Raw genomic sequence first — 21,960 nt, 5'->3', positions numbered from 1 at the left:
ATTTACCCATCTCTAGTGATTACAATTGTTTAATCAATGTTTATGCAGTGTAATGCTATTATATTACAAAGTAACTAATTACAAATAAATAAAAAACAAGCTTGGAAAAGCACATCTTCAATGCTACTTCCCTCTTAATACCTACTCAAGTAATCCCAACACCATCTAGCAAGCAAAATCATTAATATCACTTTAAGAACCATTGTTGTAATGTGACATTATATCTTATTTATTCCTTAGGCAACTTGCAAAACTGATATACTTTTGATAGATTTATTTTATAGAGTAAACATTATATATATTGTATTTACTAAATAATCTGTGCACTCCAGTTTTTTAAACCATTATCTTAAAAGATAATGGTTTTTTTAAAAAAAAAGGAAAAACTTGACCAATTTAATTTATTACATGTTTAACAAATTTTATGTTAAATATAGTTGTAATTTTATGTAATTTATAGTTGTAACACAGAAGCAACTTTCACTCTTACCGTTTTGTAGCATTTAATGCAATAATGCTCAGCAGGACCGTCAAGAGTTTCTATCAAGTATTGGGATAGAGGGAGCCCCCTTTTCTCTCTTTGTGTATCCCTTTAGTATATTGTTCTTTTGAACAAAATGAAACACAGTAAGACCCTATTTAACGCAGATTCGATATAACACGGTTTGCTCAAAGCCTAAAAAAGGCTCAAAATTTACGCCAATTTAAAATATCGTGGCATTTCATTGATTCGTATATAATGCGATTATTTATGAACATGAACCAATCAGCAAAAGGTGCCAAAAAGGTGTGCTTTCTTTAAATCTATGTTTGGTGCAATTTTGGAGAAAATATAACATCATGGATGCCATAGGCAATATCGACTTTGCTTTGCAAGAATTAACTGATAAATGCACGAACGGAGTATGGAAGAAGTTCTGGCTAAAGGTATCCAAGAATTCTCAACAAGAAGAGCTTATCGCTGTATTGTTAGGTTGACCAAATTGTCGACCTAATCGATACAGCGGGACTAGGAGATGTAGACCAGCAGGATATTGAGAAGTTACAGCAGGTTTCTGGTGAGAGCCTTACCAATGACGACCTTCAAGAACTGGCAGAACAAGGAATTCATGTAGAACTGGAGAATAGAGATTTCAAAAACGAAGAGCCCAAAGAATTTTTCTACAGATTTCCTTAGTAAAAGTTTGGTAACAATAACTGAAATCATTGATCAAATTGTAGCCAATGATCCAGATTTTGAAAGGAGTGCAAAAGCAAAACGAGGAATTTTGGATGTGATCTTCTGCTACCAACATTTGCTTCAGGAAAGAAAAAAAATGCGACAAATGACACTAGACGACTTTATCGCAAAAACAAAAATTTCAGAAGAGCCAGAACCTTCATCACAAAAATGAACTTTACATTTCTGTGTGTTATTTAACATATATTATAATACAAATTAATATAAAAGTAACTTAAAATTAAAGTAAAATTTGCTTATATTTGGTCACATGTTCCTCTACCCCTATTTACTCTATGTTAAAATGACCTCGTTTAACACTGTTTTGCTTAGCACTTTGTTGTCTAGGAATGCATCCCCTGCGTTAAGCAGAGTCTTACTGTACATAGAATGTTTATTAATAAAAAGCAGTCTTAACAATTTCTGTTAGTAAAAATAGTGTTAATTTTATAGAGGTAGGAATTACTATGTTTACTCCATCCTGGGGAAAATGCTCCAACTTCTCCCTCTTGACAGCATTGGTACTCAGTGTACAAGTCCACAGGGTTTTAAAAGATAAAAATATAGAGGTGAAAAAAATAAATTATTTGCAATTTGTAGTAATATAGGGTCAATGTGAGTAAAATGGGACAGTCCAAAAAATGAGAAAATATGAGACAGTTGTGAAATTTGACTTAATCTACATCTGATCTGTCCTGTACTAATACAAAAGTTTATTTAGTGCTTTTTAACATAACTCTTCTGAATGAAAATGACTTTGGTTTTTCATTGAGTCTTTTTAATTTTTAAGAAACACTACAAAAATAGGTGCAAAAACTTTTCTGTCAGTTCAACTAACTTTTGCTCTGTATATGTCTGCAAAAGACATGGATATTTAACTGGAAATTTGTATGTAGTATATAAAAACAGTTTTCAGCTGCTAGTTGTTTTTATTGCATATATCATCTTTTGTCTGAGTTTTGTGTATTTCAAAATGAGATAAAAAATGAGACACAACCAGATTTTATTCACTAGTCATTACTTTCCATGAAACTTTTTTACTTTAGTTGTGCTGTATCATAGTAAAAATATTTCTTTGTTCTTATAGATGTGAGTTTTGAATGAAATAATAAAGATTTCAAACAATAATTAACAGAAAAACTAACAAGTAGGATCAATGTGGATAAATATGAGATACTTTTCAATACTTATAAATATCATAGAGCAATGTTTTATACAAAAAATGTCTTGCATTTAACCTGTAGTACCTCATTATTAACCTCTCTGTTGGCATAGGAAAGTCCTTATGATGATATAATTTTTCACTTCCCAATGTCACCTCTCATATTTTACCTTCAAAAGGTAAAAATATGAGAGGGAAAAAATCATTTGCTCAACATTTCTCATACATACAGAAAAAATGAATACTCCATTAGATTTTAACACCATCTGTAGACCTTGTCGTGTATTTCTCTTTGTAAAATACTGGTCCTAACAAATTCTGTTACAAAAGTTTTGAAAAGAGTCTCATATTTAACCACATTGACCCTATTTTATAATGAATTAACTTACTAATTAAATAAAAATAAGACTTCTTTATATTGTTTAATTTGAATCAAAGGTGAAAAAATGTTAATAGACCAATGGCTTAAACTGAGGTAATATAGTTAAAGATTATTTACTGACAGTCTCAGTTGCACATTTAAATGAACTTACTTTAATTATCTTCATTTTCATGAAATTAATTGTCCAAAAATGTTTTCTAATATTGCTTGTAACTATTGACTATGGATGGGATTATACTAAGCAAAGTCATTCAGTTGATAAACAAAATTTATCATTAGTAAAGCAAGCAAAATGCTTAATTTTACTGGTGGAAGCACCCCAGACTTTGCAGGTTGTCACCAAATTTATTTCAAATAAACCACACAATTTTGTTATGTTTTTTTTGGGGGGGAAGTGCATGGATTATGTAAATACAGCATATATTAATTATTTATTGTAGTAAATCATCATAGAATTTTTAATTTTAGTTAATCAAATATATAACTTAAATTGTAATTATGTTAATATACATAGTTAATAAAACTATTTTTCCATCTTAGAAATGACAAAATCAAAAGTTTTAGTTGGAAATGCGTAGGAGGACTTTCGTCTTAATAGTCTCACTAGCCTTGTTTTCATGGGCAGCAGTTACATACCATCTTTTTCTGCAAAGACCACAAGGGAAGGTAAATAATATAAAAAAAATTTTTAATTGTATCTTGTAAAATTTAATTTTCTTTTTTGAGAAAATAATTTTGGTTTTTCTTTTACAATAATTAACTTTTTAAGTCAATTTTTGAAAACAAATTATGATGAAATAAAAAATTATTATTAATTATTATTTAAGTGATTAAATATTTGTAAAAATTAAAGTTTTGTCCAATGCAATGCAAAACTTTGCATGGTTTTAAAACTAAAACAATGAATTTATAAATAAATTTATATTTAGACATATATATAACCAAATTTCAATCATGTTGTTTACAGTTAACTTTTGTTAAATATATTTTAACTTAATTAATAGTCCATTAGTGTGTCTAGAATTTTTTATTTAAAGTCAAATTTTTCTGAAAAAGAAACAAGAAAGTATTTCCAATTATTGTAATTTTTAAACAAGACTATAGTCTTACACATGGTATATTAAATCATTTCAAATTACATGAATACAATATTTAAAATTAATGTTAAAAGAAACTCTTTTAACATTAATTTGATAGAGAATAATTATATATTTGTGAAAACTCTTTATTTCTAGACTTATTATATCATCTCTGGACACAAGACCAGCCTTAGAACATCAATTTATTTTCCAAAAAAGAAGTATGCGTTTCGGACCTACAGTCCCTCATCAGTTTCTTTACAAATATTTATGAAATTGACAGATCTACATCTATGAAATTCACAATAAAATATCAGCATTTGGTGAATTATCAATTTACAGATCCAATCATTATGTATATAATTAAACTTTCTTACATTACCATCCAATGGCAATGTAAGGTTTAATTATATACATAATGATCTAAAGTCTAGAAATAAAGAGGCCAACATAATTCTCACAAATATATACCATACTAGACAAGAAGTGTATTATAGTATTTAGAGAATAATTGTTATCCTGGCAAAAATAAAAATACTTGTTTGATTTGAGCATTACATATTGGTAAAATAAATACATAAAACACTTTAATATCAATAGCTTTATCCTGTGTTATATAAGAATAAGTAGAATTTTACTTTTTGTATTTAAACTTCTTTCATTTATAGTATATTGTTTATTATAATCAAAAGTTGAGAATAAATGAGCTTGAGCATTCAATTATCCATGTTTTTTGTGTAATTGTATCCAATCCTCTTTGTTATTTAACATATTTAGTTTTGATTGACTTTAATTAGCATCATTACATAATAAAAATACTCTTATATGATTCATTTGTGTAGTCATTGTTAATCAGACTACTAATTTATATTTTTTATGTTTTTAATAAGATAGCTTCTGGAATTAATTATCTGCTTATTATATAATTTTAATTAATATATAAGTATATTTGGTTAAAATATTCTTTTTATAAAACACTTGGAAAACAATATATTGATTTATTCTGCTGATTTAAATATTCTGATATGTTTTGTAAATACAGGACATTATTTTTATGCATGATGGCATACCAGCTCTTGTCAGATGATTTGTATATCAATTACTGCAATAATGTTTCATCAAACACAGAGTGAAAATCCGAGGGGGCTAAATCTGAACTATACTCCACATGTCAAATCAAACCAAACTGTGGTTGGCACAGCGGAATTGGGAGGTCCTGCAACATCCTCTGTATAGTCATCCTCAGATTTTCATTTATTTCAAAGGGCTTTTAAAGAAATTTTTGGTGGAGAAATGCTTTGTGGTTCAGGAGGAATTGCAAGACACCGTTCTGGACGACTTCAAGCAACTTGAAAAGCAACAGTACCATGAAGGGATGTTCAAACTAGTGTCATGCTGGGATAAATGTCTCAACGTTTATGACAATTATGTCAAGAAATAAACAAAAGTGTGTTGTTTTTGTGGAATGTATTAAATATTTTCTTTAATTATAAAATTTTAGCCTGTACCTTTTGTGACCAGAAGGTTGGCACCCAAGACCTACGATGTCTATGTCAGGACTGACACCACTGTGTCTTTTAATGCAGACACAGAAACCTTGTTGGCTGCAGTTTTGGTTTTGCGCGAGCAGTCGCGTATGTAGATACTAGGGGTCCAGGATGGAGATGGCCTGAGAGACAATGCAGCTGAAAGAAGTGCACACACTACAACTCTTAATTATAACAAAATAACACCTGTTTATTTTTGTAAATTTTTTGCACATAAACCTAAGATAACAGAGTTCTGTTATAGCATTACAACATCATAAAGTGGATAAAGCTATGTAGCGTAATATGACTGATTTTCTACTAAGTTAATGGGTTCCTAGCCAAGAGAGAGAGCTTACATTATTACGTGTGATGCTAAATACCTTGATCAGCTTGAACATAGTCTTGAGATTGCAAAATGTCTGGATGACAGGATGGACAGTTTGGTTCCTTGATGAGCACAGTCCACTATCAAATATTCATTGTTAAGGGCACCCTATGGTGAATGGATTGGTGAAAGAACAGTTGAAGAAATCAGCGATGGAACATTATTAAATTACACTCATGAGAAGGAGTTGGGTCAGTGAATTCTCCTTGTCGGTTCTGATGTTCGTCTTTTATTTTGGGGGTCCTCCCCCTTGGATTTGATGCCCTTTTTAGGCAACATTAAGTTTTTGACCAATGGATGGATTTCGGATGAAAGTTCCGGGTGACACATACATTCAGATGTGTCACCTTTGGAAAGGAAGTAAATCCAGGGAAAATGCAATCACATCTTTCCATTTATTATTAACTGTTGGGAAAATTTTTCTTTATATAATATGTGAGATTTAAGCGTTATTCTTAATTAATTTGATATATTTTATTGTGGTTAATTAAAGTTTCCATCTTATCTGGGCTTTCACACTTTAATATCAATCAAACATCTTTATTTGTAATAGTACCTTTAATGTCGGACTCCCCTCGTAGATACCTAGACCTCCTGCCCATAAGCATTCCATATCTGGTCTTGACTTTCATCTATCTAACTCCTTGAGATTAAGGCAGATACAATCAGAATTTATAAGTCTACAATTTTTTCAAATTGCAGCTCAATAATTTTTCTATAAATGCAATATTTAATAAAACATACTTTCCACATAGTGTATATCAGGTCTGGCCAACCCGCGGGCCGCATGAGGCCCATCACGATAAATTGTGTGGCCTGCTAAGCGATATTATATATTTATTAAAACTTTTGTTTGCCGTTATGTGTATACCAAAACAATTAAATAAATGAAAATTTGCATGTGTCATTGTTATAATGCGCAAGTGCGAATACAAACTCTTGGTATAACAATAAAATCTTATTCATTTTGTATTTGTTTTACTTTTTTAAAATCATGTTTGCCTAAATTGTGGCCCACCATAATGTTACGAGTGATCAAAGTTGCCCGCGAAACAATTTGGGTTGGCCGTGCCTGGTTTATATAATCCATTGCCAAAATTTAAACACTTTATTATCATGGAAAAGGAATTATTCTAGCATTTTTACAAGATTGTTTTTATTTAAACAAATCATTTGAAGATGTTTGGATGTTAGGGTTATCAACTTTGATCATATGCAGTGCCATGACAACCTGTCTAACATGGATCATTTTTCAAATATTATTTAGTAGTAGTTGACCATCTCTTCCAGGACGATGTCAGTGACTACTCCTGGTTGAATTACTTTGATCTCCTTTTGCAACAGTCCATTCTTTCTATAGGACCACCAATTTGATGGCATTTGAATAGGAAAATTACATAATATGAGGTTACCAGTGAGCAATAAATATGTTTTAAGTGGTTTTTCAGGGTACCAAGTTTAAATATTTGGTCTGTTTTTCACAAAATTTGATTAGTTGGCAGATTGCCATTTGATATTTGGCTGTGCATGGTACAGTTTCTTAGAGTTAACATTAGGAAAAAATATGATATCTTAGATTTTTTAAGATATATTTTCAATTGGTGTCTACTTAACCAATGAAACTGTGCCATTTCATATCATCCGAGTATTGTGATAAACATGACAATGGTAGGCTAAAATAACAAAACTATATGATTTTCATTTTAATGTTTGTTATAATATAGTATTTAATTTATATAACTACAAAGATTATCTTACGTAAGGGTTTATCATGCTGAGTGACCAATCTAACACATTTTAAAATTCTTTATTCTACTCTACATAATTTAAAGAATTTTTAAGTGTTAGATTGGGCACTTGGTGCAATAAACCCTTATGTAAGATAATCTGTGTAGTATATAAATCAAATACTATAATATAATAGAAAAGTTAGAAGTTTGAAATAATTTAATAATCTTAATCTTTGCTGCTGTTATTTTTTGCCCCAGCAACACTAGGCTCATCTGCTTAATATAATATATATGTGTATTTTTTTAAATTTATAATTAATACAATATTTGCAAGTCAGTCAGATCTTAAATTTAGAACAGCCAGTTAGAAGTTAACACTTAAATTTAAAGAATTGTTTTAATGAATACTTTAAATATAATGCATTTATTAGTGACAATGACATGATATTTCTAATCAGAAGTATCTGAAAGGCATTGAAGTTTCTATTAAACAATAATAACAACTAGCTGTTGTATCCATTCAGACTTATGTAAGAGAATACTATTAAAACATTCTTCTATTAAAAAATGTTAAAACATTTCTTTTGAAAAATAATGTAAGGTTACTGATAACTGTAAATAAGGCTAAATTCAAGCAGTTTATAATTTTTATTAACTATAATTTCTGTGAGCGTTTTGATTTTCTATTCTAAATTGTTTATGTAATTCTTAATAAAATTCATTTGTAGCTGAACCAAAATTTAAAAAAAAAAATCCTCTCATTAGTTTTTTGTTATATGGAAAGGTTCTAAATTTATTTAATATTTACTTAAATTATAATTATTAACTTAGATAAGAGATGGCGCCTAACATCTACCTCTAGTAGCAAATTACTTTATATTAATCATTTAATTAGCAAATTTATAGCCTGATTTATAAGGTAATCATTGGTATTTCATTATATACTCATCGAGCTTAGTGATGTTTGTTTATGTTATACGGAAAGTTGAATCTTAAACAATATTGTTTGTTTTTAATTTTTTCTTTTAATAATACATAAATAAAGTTGATATTTACATTCTTATTGTTAATAGACAAATATAGTGTGCATTTTTTTTACATCCATAAATACAAATTATTAATAATTTGTCTAATAAATTAGTATTGATAATTATAAATTTAGAAGCTAAGGTTTTTTTTTATGTATATAAAATATGTTCATAATATCTTGTTAACTTAGAACTGAAATGATAATGAATTATTTTATTAATTACATAAGATAAATGAAATTTGGTGCAAATTAGTGAAAGGGTTTGGCAATTTGTGGGGGGTGAAATCAGAGGAAGGAGTGAGGGTCTGCATTTTAAAGCAGCATTTATTTTTAGAGGATTGTAGAGACTAACTATGCAAAATTTATCCAGATTGTTCAAAAGGTTTGGGGGTAGGAAATGAAATCAGAAAGAGTGAAGGGGTCTAAATTTTATGGTAGTCCATGTTTCTCATAAGATACCAGAGAGTGACTATGTGGAATTTAGTCCAGATCAGTCGAAGGGTTTGAGAGTTTATAGGAGATGAAGGAAGGATTGAGTGGTCTGAGTTTTAATATAGCTTTGAAGTAAACTTTCCAATGGTTCATTGATACAAATGTATTTCATGACAATTGTGACTTTCTTTTAGGCATTTTATCGTTGATAAGCTCACACACATGTACACCTGAAAAGTAACCAAAAGAACTCAATTTATGTAGATAGATATCTGATAACATAAGAGTATTATTATAAGAAATTAACAATCAAGAGAATTCAAACAAAGCATATATACAACTACCTGAACTGTATGAATTGAAACCCTAAAATATAAGACAATAAGTCTAAAAAATCCGAACAGGTGGCAAACGGGATTGACTTTGAACAGAGCAGGCAAATGATGATTTGAGACAAATTTCACAGTAAAAACAACTTTTTCATACATTTTCCTTTTTAAATTCCTACTATTAGTTCACACTCTCCCTATATATATATATATATATATATATATATTATTTATTTATTTATTTATTTATTTATTTATTTATTTATATATCTTGTTCAAATTTTCAGTCGTTAATAAAATACTTTTTATTCATCCACTCAAGTTCAAATACATTTTTTTAAACTTGTAGTGGATGACACTTGATGTTAATACAGTTTTTTCAAATATTAATTCATTAATTAATTAAATTTAAACTGTGGCACTCGTCAGCAATATGCCAATTTGGACCGATAGAGGGCGCGAGGAGAAAAAAAGCGAACTTTGTAATTATTTAATAAAAAGTAATTAAAATAAAATTTTTCTTTGTTGACCTAAGTAGGAATTGACTAAAAAAAATTTTTTTTATATTACTTGTTTAATATAAAAAGAGTATATGGCCTGTGTTCATTCAGAAGGAATAAGTCTACTAATAACAAAAGACTTTTAAAAATTGGTTCATTAGATTGAGATTATCTGTAGCAAACAAACAAACGTACGTTCTCTCTTTATATATTAGTTTAGATATAGTATGTAAATTTAATTTTAAAGTTAATTTTATTATTAATATTAATACAAGATAGTGACCTAGCTCTTATCTTTAGTCCAAATTATTTAATTTGAGTAATTAGTGTAGCCAGAGTTTTGCTGCCATTTGCCATTTTTGCCAATGAAAAAACAAATATCAATATTAAAGAAAAATTTTTCGACTACCTATGCCAAGAGTGACTAATGCAAAAAAGGGGGGGCAGTGCTGACTCAGAAGAGAACACCCACTTTTTCCATTCAAAACACCAAATGAATGAAATATATCTTCTGTGATCTTAACTATTTTTTATTGCAATTGTTGTTTTATTCTTAGCTTTAAGAAAATATTTTTTAAAATACACTGTTTCTTAAATAAAGTTCTCTAAAAATACATGCTAGTAATGATAATGTAACAATCAAATTGAAAGACATTGAATTGGGTTAACTGTAAAAACAATAATTATTTCAAATGTATCTATAACTCATAGATACAGTTAATAAACAGTTTTGACAGTTCTGAAAATATATGAATATTTAAAATATTTCTTTCAATTTTTACCCAGTTGTCTCCTGAATTTTTCTTTATCACCATTTTTCTTCACTCTGTGAGTGAACAAAAATCAAAACAGACATTTAATACAGAAATAAGGGACTTTCTTCATTTCCACTTTGCATAAAATATTGTCTTACGAGGGGACGGCATTCCATTGGGTTCATTGATTTTGATCAAACTCTGTGACCCCAATGTCATGTCGTCCTCTTGTTAATTTAGGAATAAATTATCTGGCTTCCTGGTATAAAGAGGAGTATAATCTCCATCATTATCCTTATCTTCTTTAGTTTTTAGGTGTTTTCTCAAAACAACTTCTTCAACAATCTACACAATCCTCATTTTTATTGTAACATAGAAGGCTGTATAAAAATTCTTCATAATTTCTAACATTTTGTAGTTCATAAATGATTTCACTATTGTTATCAGTTATATCTGGCATTTCCTGTATGGATGTTGTAAAACTGCAATGAGAAAAGCAGTTTCAAATTACACTACAGCTTACTTTCTTCAACTACCAGTGGCATATTGTATTTCTTTTAAAATAGTAACCTTAGAACTAATTTTGTGTGCTTTTGTAGATGATATTTTCTTCAATTGCTTCAAGAATATATTGTACCAGCCTTCCACAATACAATATTTTCAACTTTTTTTTATGATTTCCATACCCAATGGTTGTATCAAGGATGTGGTATTAGCTGAAAGAAACTGCAGATGAATGTTTTTCAAACACTCTACATGAGGATGAGCAGTGGAGTTGTCCAAGAGTAGCAGGAACTGTTTTTGACATTTCTGCAATTCTACATCCAAACTCATAACCCATTTAAAAAAATACTAGAAGTCATTCATGCATCCTTGTTGGCATAATACTCAACTGGTAAATAGTCAGTTCAAAGATCTTTAAAGCATCAAGGCTTAGCATGCTTTCCAATAATTAAGAATGTCTGTTTATTACTTCTGACATATTATAGCAGCACAATACAGTAATGCAATCCATTGCTTTTTTTGAACCTGACAATACTTCATGTTTATAATCCAGGGAATTATCTAGGCTGTTTTATTTGCATTGTAGATTTGATCAGGACTAACGTTTTTCTACAATTTAGGCAACTTGTGTGATTTTTACTTTTCAGTGCTCATAGTGCACTTTTTTTTTATTGTGTAATCTCTTAAATTTTATGTCTGATTTTCCAAAATATTCCAAATAAATGGTAGTCCCAATTAACTAGAATGTACTGTATGTGTTTTTGATTGACTCTATAGTTTCTTAGATTGACTACTTTAGTTTTCATCAGTTTTTAACAAAATTATGTAATCCTAATAATTATATGTAATTTGTCCTACACAAATAAAACATTAAAATTTAGATGACTTTTGTTTTTCCTTACAGTTACATCTTCCTCAATCTATGTAGAATACAGATTTAAGACTTTTTTCTTGAACTTCATATAAAATCATAATTTTTATTGAACTTGAAAATTTTTTTTTTTTTTTGAATCTCACATTTGATTTAAATTTTTAAATCTTATTAAAAAAATTCTTAAATCTGTATTATGTTTAAACTGAGGAAGAGTGTAAGAAAGATGAAAGTTTAATATTTTATGCATAATTTGATGATACAAACAATTATTAAAAACTTTTATCAATTTAATTATTTACATCATATACTTCTCTGTTTATTGCTATGAACCTAACTATTAATTAATAATTTAATACATATATAAACTTAAGATATATTAGAATAAGTTTAATATTGGTAGTATAAAGTGGTCATTGTTGTTTTGTTGTGATACTAACATATGTGGGAAACGCCGGGAGGTAAGACGGAGTCGTACCTCCTTTTTGTCGGCGAACAGGTTGGCAAGACCCACCCCACTGTCAAGGATGGCTAAATTTTGGTGATATCCCGACTTGTCGGGATCGGGTAATTATTTGTCAGGTCGAGTGGAGGAAGTGTGTGGGTTTGACGATAAGGTTAAGGCGATATTCGAAATAACGGAGTCAGGATAGAACAAATAACAATTTATTTAGACGGTAAACAGATACAAAAGCTCTAATGTGTTCCGTTCCTAACCGCGAGAGAGAGAGTTTCCAGATATAGGGGGGTCATACCTCTTCCTAGGATTGTCGAAGAATTAGCTGTAATCGTAGGGTTAATCGTTTCGGTTCTCCGGTCGTGGAGGGAAGCAGGAGGGTCGGTCGGACGGCTCGTCGTTGGCGGGCTTTGGTGACTTCGTGTCTCAGCCCTCGCTTCTCGGGACGGATCCTACGGGTTGGGTGGCTTGTGCGGACCTTCAGCGACCCCATTCTCAGCTTTTTCCCCCCTTATATACTCCAAGTCCCGTCCGCTGCGATGACGGTAGACAATGAGTCGATCTCCGTGACTCAGAGGTCGGGTCCGGAGAGGAGGGAAGCGGGTTTGACGGCGGAAGACTGTACATCCTTTGACTTGTGATTGTTATCTTTGATTTTGATTGTTATCTCCCGAGGGGATTTGAAACAAAGAAATTTTAAAATCGGACCAGCTGGTTTAACCTGGTTTTCACACATAGATGTAACATAATCTTGTTAATATGTTAGTTTTCATTAGTAAAGTGTTAAGAACCCTAATTAAAATGATTAAAACTGAGCCAGTTTTTAATGACAGTTATCTTCATTAGAATTTCATGTTTCACTTTTCCAAAAAACATTTTTTACTTCCTAAATAATCTTTGCTGAATTATGAATATTTCCTACAAGATAAAAGATTTCTTTCTTTTTTTATAGTGATAACAGCAAGTAGCTAACACACATTTTTTAAAAATTTTTCAAATGGTTACTTTATTTCGATTTGATTAAAATTTCATTCAAAATTTTAATTATAATTAATAAAAATAATAATGATATAAACAAAATTAAATAATTTATATATATAATATTGTAGTTACATATTCTAGTTGCTTATGATACATTAAAATTGTATTAGAATAGTAATTTCTATGAAATTTGTTTTTTTTTTTTTATATTATTGAATGTAATCTTAATTTATTTATATTATTTTAAATAGTGATTTAGATTTACTTATTTGTAACATGTTATACACTATAATCATACCTACAGAAAAATTAAGAGAAAGTATTCTTTTTAGGCACAGAGAAGTAGTCATTTGAGTCAACAGTTGGAACATTTGGAAAAAGAATTGCAAGATCAGTTGAAATCTAACAGAGAATTACTGTTAAGTTTAAGGAATCTTAAAACAAGTGAGTTAAATGAAAAATTTGTGTTATGACTTAAATTTGCTAGGAAACTTGAAATGTAGCTTATCTTTATTAATGCATTTTATTAGCATTTTAATTGCTTGTACTTAATTAAATTATTAATATATAAGAAAATTTTTTTATAAGATAAATATTTGATATTTCAAATAATAAATATCTTTAATAAATAAAATAAAAAATTAAAATCATCACAAGTATGACGTAACTGTCTAGTCTAGTTAAATTACTTTATATCTAATTATTAAGTTAGCTCTATTATAGCTCACAAGGAGAACCTACGGCTTTGGGGAAACGGATTTTGATGATCTTTGGTGTGGAGGTAGTACACCGTGTGAGTGCACTACCTGTAAAATACTAAAGTGCAATACTCAAATGTAATCGAGAAAAATGAACTTAAAGTGTTCTTTAGCACTTTATGTATAAGTTACGCGTACTATGGCTCGAGCGTACTGTAGCGTGAGTGGTAACGCTCCTGACTCGTGCGCTGGCGTGCTCGGGTTCAATTCTCTTGTGTATAATTTTTTTTTTATTCATAAATACTTATAATGTATTTATTATTTATTTATTTTAATTTAATTTCTACTGTTCCAAGCCTAATATTTTTTCTTCAAAAACTCACCTTTTTCAAGTTGAGAGAGAACTATTAATACTTATGCCGGGTTTGAACATGGGTCTAGAGTCTTTCTCACTCACTCTAACTCTTTGTTGACCAATTTCCACGCCCCCTTGTTTACTTTTAGTTTGTAAAACAACCGAGGGCAATACTGGTCAGTCAGGAATATTATTTTAAAAAATTCACCAAAAATCAAATTATCATTATATTCGTATGAAAGAAAATCGCGTACATTTATTAATATCATTAGTTTAAATACGATATTTTTCAATATATTTTGTTAGAGAAATTAATAAGAATATATATATATATTTGAACTGACATTTAAACTTCATTATTTGTAACTTTTTGTCAAAATTAACATTGTCTAATTATTTTTTGGCACTACTACGCTAGAAAGACGTAGAATATTGTTTTGTAAAACTCTATATAACGTTCATTTCTGAATTTCGACTCGAATAGACGTATTTGTTCAGTGAAATTTATTTTGAAAAATTATTTTATAATTACAAAACTGTCATCAAGAGAAGCAAGTTCCTCACGTTGTGACGAAAAAACTGTTGATGATCACTCTTTATACAGTGATGTATCGAAGCAGCGGCTAAAACATGGAGTAGTGCCTTCGGTCGTTTTACAAACTAAAAGTAAACAAGGGGGCGTGGAAATTGGTCAACAAAGAGTTAGAGTGAGTGAGAAAGACTGTAGACCCATGTTCAAACCCGGCATAAGTATTAATAGTTCTCTCTCAACTTGAAAAAGGTGAGTTTTTGAAGAAAAAATATTAGGCTTGGAACAGTAGAAATTAAATTAAAATAAATAAATAATAAATACATTATAAGTATTTATGAATAAAAAAAAAAATTATACACAAGAGAATTGAACCCGAGCACGCCAGCACACGAGTCAGGAGCGTTACCACTCACGCCACAGTACGCTCAAGCCATAGTACGCGTAACTTATACATAAATTGCTAAAGAAAACTTTAAGTTCATTTTTCTCGATTACATTTGAGTATTGCACTTTAGTATTTTACAGGTAGTGCACTCACACGGTGTACTACCTCCACACCGAAGATCATCAAAATCCGTTTCCCCAAAGCCGTAGGGTCTCCTTGTCAGTAATATGGCAGATCATTTAGCATTAACTAGAAATTTTTTTTATCAGCATTTTCTGATATTCTGGCTGTTTAGAATAAATGAGAACTGATTTCTGTTTTCTTTGGAAGTAAGCACAAAATTGCTATGTAGGACTTACCACATAGGAACACTATTTGATGAATAAAATAGATTTTATTTATAAAATATATTTATTTTTTTATTTATTTAAATATATATATATATTTTATAAAGAATAATATTAGGAAAAATTTTATACATGTAACATGATAGTTTTGTTCTGAAAAAGTGCAGTGTTATGTGAATCTGTGCTATACAAAACAAAAGGACCAATACAAAACATGAGGTTAGGTTCCAGAAGTTAACAAAAGTATACTATTTTTTTTTTGTTACTAAGAGAAATATGTTTATTAAAGCAATTAATAATTTATTTGAAATTAATAATCAATAATGACAATTAAAAGTACTGTATTATGCATTAATATTAATTTTAGTTAAATGAGGGCATTTTCTTTTTACAAAGTATTGTCACTCTTCTGAGCTTTTTTGTTGATCTTGATCAGAAATATCAGCAAAGTCTTTATTTTTTTATTTTTACCATAAAAATTTTTTATGTATGACAAAATAAAAATATGTTTCTAGTGTGGCGTCCTTTTAATCCAAAAATTTTTCTTGTAGACGATCTCACAGCTTTCCGGTCAGAAAACTACGGCTTTATTCCAAAAATATGTTATTAATAGAAAATTTGTTTTAGTGGGTCGTGTTTGTTCAATCGAGTACTGAGTGATGTTTTTCCTCAGAATATTTGTTTCAATACTGATTGTTCAAGTTGGGAACAGTTCAAGTACCAAGATATTACCTTTTCTTGTTCACTATTTTTACAAGTGATTAAATACCTATGGTTAAGAAAGTTTTTAATAGCACTCACCTAAACATGTTTAAATAAACTTTACTAAATAAGAAGATAAATCTGTACAAACAAAACACAGTGATAGTCTTAAAGGATAAAGTCTGAAAGCAATGACAACAACACCAGATAATAGGAAAGCCAGGACAAAAGAAAAAAATTGCACTATCAGTTTTCATTAAAATAAACCCAATAAAAGACAAAAATTGAAAATTTCAATACCCTAAAATTCATGGGCAAATTTGAGGCAACATGCATACATACTTGATGAAAACAATATTCAATAACAAAGTTTGAATGTAAAAACTGTGAAACTTTGAATGAAGGATTTTTCAAATTCTCAAACTGTGTTAGAATGAAACTGGAAATTGTGTTGTACGGGCATTATCCCCAATTTTTGAATTGTGTTAGAGTGAAACTGTTTTGTAGAAGTACCATGTTTATGGAGAACTGTACCTGTAGTACTTTACTGTATGAGAGATACCTGTATTAATTAACAGTAAAATTTGAATTAAAATTTATCAAATATAGTTTAAAAAAATAATTTATAGTTAAGCTTATTTATATGGATAGAAGAATATTTTAAAGCAGTCATATTAAATGTATTGGTGATGAGACATGCAATTCTCTGCATTTACCAATATATCTTGCCTCAGTGGTATGGACATATTTAATAAAATTTTGCTGATAAATTTAATAAATTAAATAAATATTGCTGACTTAACAAATTTAGAGTATAATTATATTTTATATCATAGTCTTTGTTCTTAAAAAATTATTTTATTATTTTTTTAACAGAATTGTATAAAATTGATTTTTCTCTTTCTTCTTTTTCAATGTTGTATTAAAAGTTTAAATTTAATATTTCAATTTGCATGATTTTATATCAGTAAATATTAAAAATTTTAGCATCTGTATCATTTCAAACGAGATATAATAAAACCAGGGTTTGATATAATGTTTATCTTTGAGATATGATTCCAAATATTCTGCTCTATCATTGTTTTTAAATTTCTACTATTAGTTCACACTCTCCCTATATATATATATATATATACAGTCAAACCTGTTTTTATGCGGTCTTTTTTTGTGCGATTTTTTATTTGTGCGGTATAGTTGGCGACTAGTCTTGTGCGATTTGTCATGTCTCACGTTGACTTATTATAGCTAAATAAACTTATTATAGCATAAATGAACTTATTATAGTAATATTATTGCATGAATATGCGAAAAATGAAATAATTTATTTTTAAGTCAACAAAACACCACCTGGACAAAAATATGTAAAACAGATGATAGACCAGACGATGCAGTCAAGAGCTGACATCTGTTGTCAATAAATTCTATTTCGTACGGTTTTGAGTTATTTTCTATGTGAGACTTTTTTTATACAGTCCCTGTTGACTGCATAAAAAAATATTTTTTTAATTGTGTTGCGTAAACTATTTTTTACAGCCATTTGTGAAGTTTCGTGCGATTTTTTTTATGCATTTTTTTTTATGCGGTCCCTATCCACTGCATAAAAACAGGTTTGACTGTATATATATATATATATATATCTTGTTCAAATTTTCAGTCGTTAATAAAATACTTTTTATTCATCCACTCAAGTTCAAATACATTTTTTTAAACTTGTAGTGGATGACACTTGATGTTAATACAGTTTTTTCAAATATTAATTCATTAATTAAATTTAAACTGTGGCGCCCGTCAGCAATATGCCAGTTCGGACTGATAGAGGACACAAGGAAAAAAAAGCAAACTTTATAATTATTTAATAAAAAGTAACTAAAATAAAATTTTTCTTTGTTGACCTAAGTAGGAATTGACTTTAAAAAATTTTTTTTATATTACTTGTTTTATTTTTATAACATTGATGTTTTCTGTCTGAATAATTATTGATATAATTTTCTTATCTTTTTATTACTGTAATGTTCTGTAAGAATCAAGAAGGAAAAAAAAGAATCAATATCATCTGTAAGATATTATTGATTCTTATTCCTTCTTCATCCAGTGAGGAAGAGTAAAGATTATCTTATTTTATCTTTATCTTACTTCAAAATTTGAGATCTTAGTATTAAAAATATAAATTTTATGTTTTAGATGTTATCTGTAAATTTTATTTAGTGATTGTCTATTGCTATCTGAATAATCATGAGTAGATTTCAATAAATACATAGGATTTGTGTAATGAGATAGATAAACATTTATTCAGAAAATAATGTAAAATAACTTTTTAGTAAGATTCATTATAATAAAATTCTTGTTAATTGCACATTCTCTATACCATGTATTCATAATTTTTGGGCTGCAATTTGAAAAAATTGTAGACCTGTAAATTCCTATCCTAATTTAATCTTAATCCTTTCTTAATCTGGAGAATAGTGTTAGATAGGTGAAAGTCACTACCAGATATGGAAAGCTTAGGGGTAAGAGACCTGCTATATATGAACATTTGGTCATATACATACATGAACATATACCAGCAGTCACATAATTTTGACTCAAAAATTTTCCCTAGAATGGCATTACATAGATGACCAGCATGATTCTGTTGTTGTCAGGAAAAGTATGATGTACAGGAACCAGGGACAAGACCCTAATAATTTGAGATTCAGATCATACACTTTAAATTAAATAAATTAAAAATATGATTAAAAATTGCAGCTCCTTCAACATTTATTTCATTCATATCTATTTTACACCAGCAGTTTTATGAAAAATGTTTTTCATTAAAATAATTTTCACTTCCTATACAGAGTATAATAAAATTGTGCTAATATTTTATGAATGAATGCTATGGTCGAAAAAAAGCTTAAAATTCTCTCTAAACATTTTTCAAATCTTGCTTTGCTTTCAAGAACTGGCCTGTCCAAAAAGATACCTTTCAAATTGTCTTCCAAAGTGTTAATGCAAAGTATTTTTGTATTTTTTTTTTATGCTTCTGTTAACAGATTGAAGTAAGTAAATGTTTCCCAAGTAGGCCCTATTGTAATAAATGTAAACAAAACCTTAGCCACTAAGTTTTGTCTCCATTTGCTCTACAATAAAAAAAAAAAAAAATAGTTGGGAAGTTGGGATGAAAGTTTTTTCAATGTAAAGTTACTTTGAATAACATCATGTTTTTTTTTTTTTTTACAAAATTAAACAAAATCATTCACAAGAACTATTCAAAATGTCCTTTACAAACATGGACATAGATGTTTACTCATAAAACAATTGAAGCTCAACACTGATTATAATTAAAACTAGTTCAGTTTTCGTGTATTCGAAAAACATTTTCAATATTTAAAACAAAGCTTCAGTTTGTATAGTGCATATTGGTAACACAGATGTCTTTTGGTGAGAGGTTTAAAATTGGTCTTCCAATATGTTTCTTTTGGCAGACCAGATCTCAAAACAAAGTGAAATTTGAACAACATTTACAAAGGATTTTTACAAAGTTACAACGGATTTTGTTTACTTTTGATTGTAGAATGTCTGTAAAATGTTGGCAAGGAGTTTGTTACATTCTGTATATTTGTTTAAAAAGTTTGTTGCTTTCTTTTACTATCTTTTGAATTTTTTTTTTTTTTTTTGCATTATTTCAAATTGATTGATTAAAATTTGATAATGAAAAGTTTAGTCAAATCATAACTTTGAAACATTGTACATTCCTTTCATTTTAATGAATTATATATATATAGTCCTTCCAACAATAATAGAACATACAGTGATTGCCTAGAAACTCTATTATTTTCGTATAACTTTGAAATATTCTAATATGGTTGATAGCAAAATATCAACAATTATTTCATAAGTTTGGAGAAAAATGATTAATAAACAAGAGCTAGATATTACCATCAAAAGTAAAATGTCCAACATTAATGGAACATGTACTGATTTGGAATTAATTACAAAGAAAGTAATGATTGGAATCCATGAAATTTGCATAAAAAACAATCAACAAATGAAAAGAAAGGTTTATTAAATTGGATAGTACATTACTGTTAAAAATGGGATGTGGGAAGGACCTAACTGTAGAAGAGAAGATCAAAATTGATGTGTTTCACCAAGAAGAGAGAAAAGTAACTTGGATTGCTAAAAATTTGGGAAGACTTTATTCAACAATTTCAAAGTTACTCAATAATAAAGGGAAATAAACAGGAAAATGGAACAGTGGGTGCAAGAGTTCAACAACACCTAGAGAATGATGTGCACGGCAAAGAAACATGAATGTGTTTCTTTGCACTGCATGCAAAAAATCAAAAATGAATTGAAGCTGAGCTGCAGTAAATCAATATTACACAATGTTTCTTTAATCAAAATGATAACAGGCAACCAGCTCAAGGAAAAACACAAACAACTTTGATTACAGTTTGCCAGAAAGAACTTTTGAAAGAGGAGAAGGATGGCAAAAAGTAATTTTCTCAGATGAGAAAAAGTAGAATCTTAATAGACCTGATGGTTTTAAGTATTATTGGGCAGACAAAAGACTAGATCAAAAGCAGTACTCAAAGAGGATAGCTGGAGATGGTACACTCATGACTTGGGAGGGGATTGATTGGAATGGAAAGACAGATCTAGTATTTATTGAAGGTTGAAACAACTTCAAACTTATCAGAACTTTCTCTGGAGGCAGCTCCAAACTTATGGACAGAAAATTGCTGGACAGGACTTTGAATTCATGCAGGGTAATGCAAGCTTCCATGTATCAAAATCAACATTATCCTTTTTTCAGAGCAAGAACATTTGACTTTTGGACTGGCCACCTCTCAGTGCAGATTTAAACACAATTGAAAATCTTTGGGGTTATTTCGTTTTCCATATGTATACAGTGGAAAGCAATGAAAAACTGTCACTGAACTAAAGGCTGTTCTCATTGAGGCATGAGAAAATATTCCACAAGAACAACTGCAATCTTTGATTAATTCAATGTCTAATCATATTTTTCAGCTTGTTTCAAAAAATTGTAGCAAAATCAGCTGTCATAAGTCAAGATGTTCTTATTAATGTTGGACTTTCTATTTTTGCTAATAGTATCTAGCTCTCTTGTTTCTTAATCACTTTTCTCCAAACTTGTGCAATAATTGTTGATATCTTACTATGAAATGTATTAGAAAATTTCATTAAAGTTACATGAAAATAATAGAGTTTCTAGGCAATCACTGTATTTTCTATTGTTGGAAGGACTGTGTAATTTTAAAAAACCATTTGATATTGTCTTAAATGAAATTAAATGTTTTAAAATTTTATAAAAATTCAAAGATTTAATTATATAATTTATTATTTTAGAAATTTTTAATGGTGGAAAGAATGATAATCAAAATTTACAACAGAATATCACTAATATTAGACAGTCTGAAGATTTAAATCCATATCCTGTAATTGGTGTGTTAGTTTTTGCTTGTAATCGAATAACTGTTAAGAGGAATCTTGATCAGCTTATTAAGTAAGTAGCTATATATTTATCTATCTATTATTATATTAACTTTTAAAAAAATACAATTGGTATTATCTGTTGATAATATATAGAGAA

General features: G+C 29.0%; 1 protein-coding gene across 1 annotated transcript in view; it reads left to right on the top strand.

The window, feature by feature from the left end:
• Positions 1-21,960, top strand: part of Mgat1 (alpha-1,3-mannosyl-glycoprotein 2-beta-N-acetylglucosaminyltransferase) — a 69,247-nt gene that overhangs the window by 14,934 nt on the left and 32,353 nt on the right. The window contains exons 2-4 of the mRNA XM_067286911.1: positions 3,304-3,429; positions 13,678-13,789; positions 21,717-21,873. Of these exons, the coding sequence (XP_067143012.1) occupies positions 3,334-3,429; positions 13,678-13,789; positions 21,717-21,873 (365 nt within the window). The 5' untranslated portion in view covers positions 3,304-3,333. The remainder of the gene's footprint in view (positions 1-3,303; positions 3,430-13,677; positions 13,790-21,716; positions 21,874-21,960) is intronic.

The sequence above is a fragment of the Centruroides vittatus genome, unplaced genomic scaffold, assembly GCF_030686945.1.
Source record: "Centruroides vittatus isolate TY-2023 unplaced genomic scaffold, ASM3068694v2 scaffold_386, whole genome shotgun sequence".
Taxonomy (NCBI): Eukaryota; Metazoa; Arthropoda; class Arachnida; order Scorpiones; family Buthidae; genus Centruroides; species Centruroides vittatus.
The sequence above is the reverse complement of the archived record's forward strand: the minus strand, read 5'-3'. Positions and strand labels throughout refer to the sequence as shown.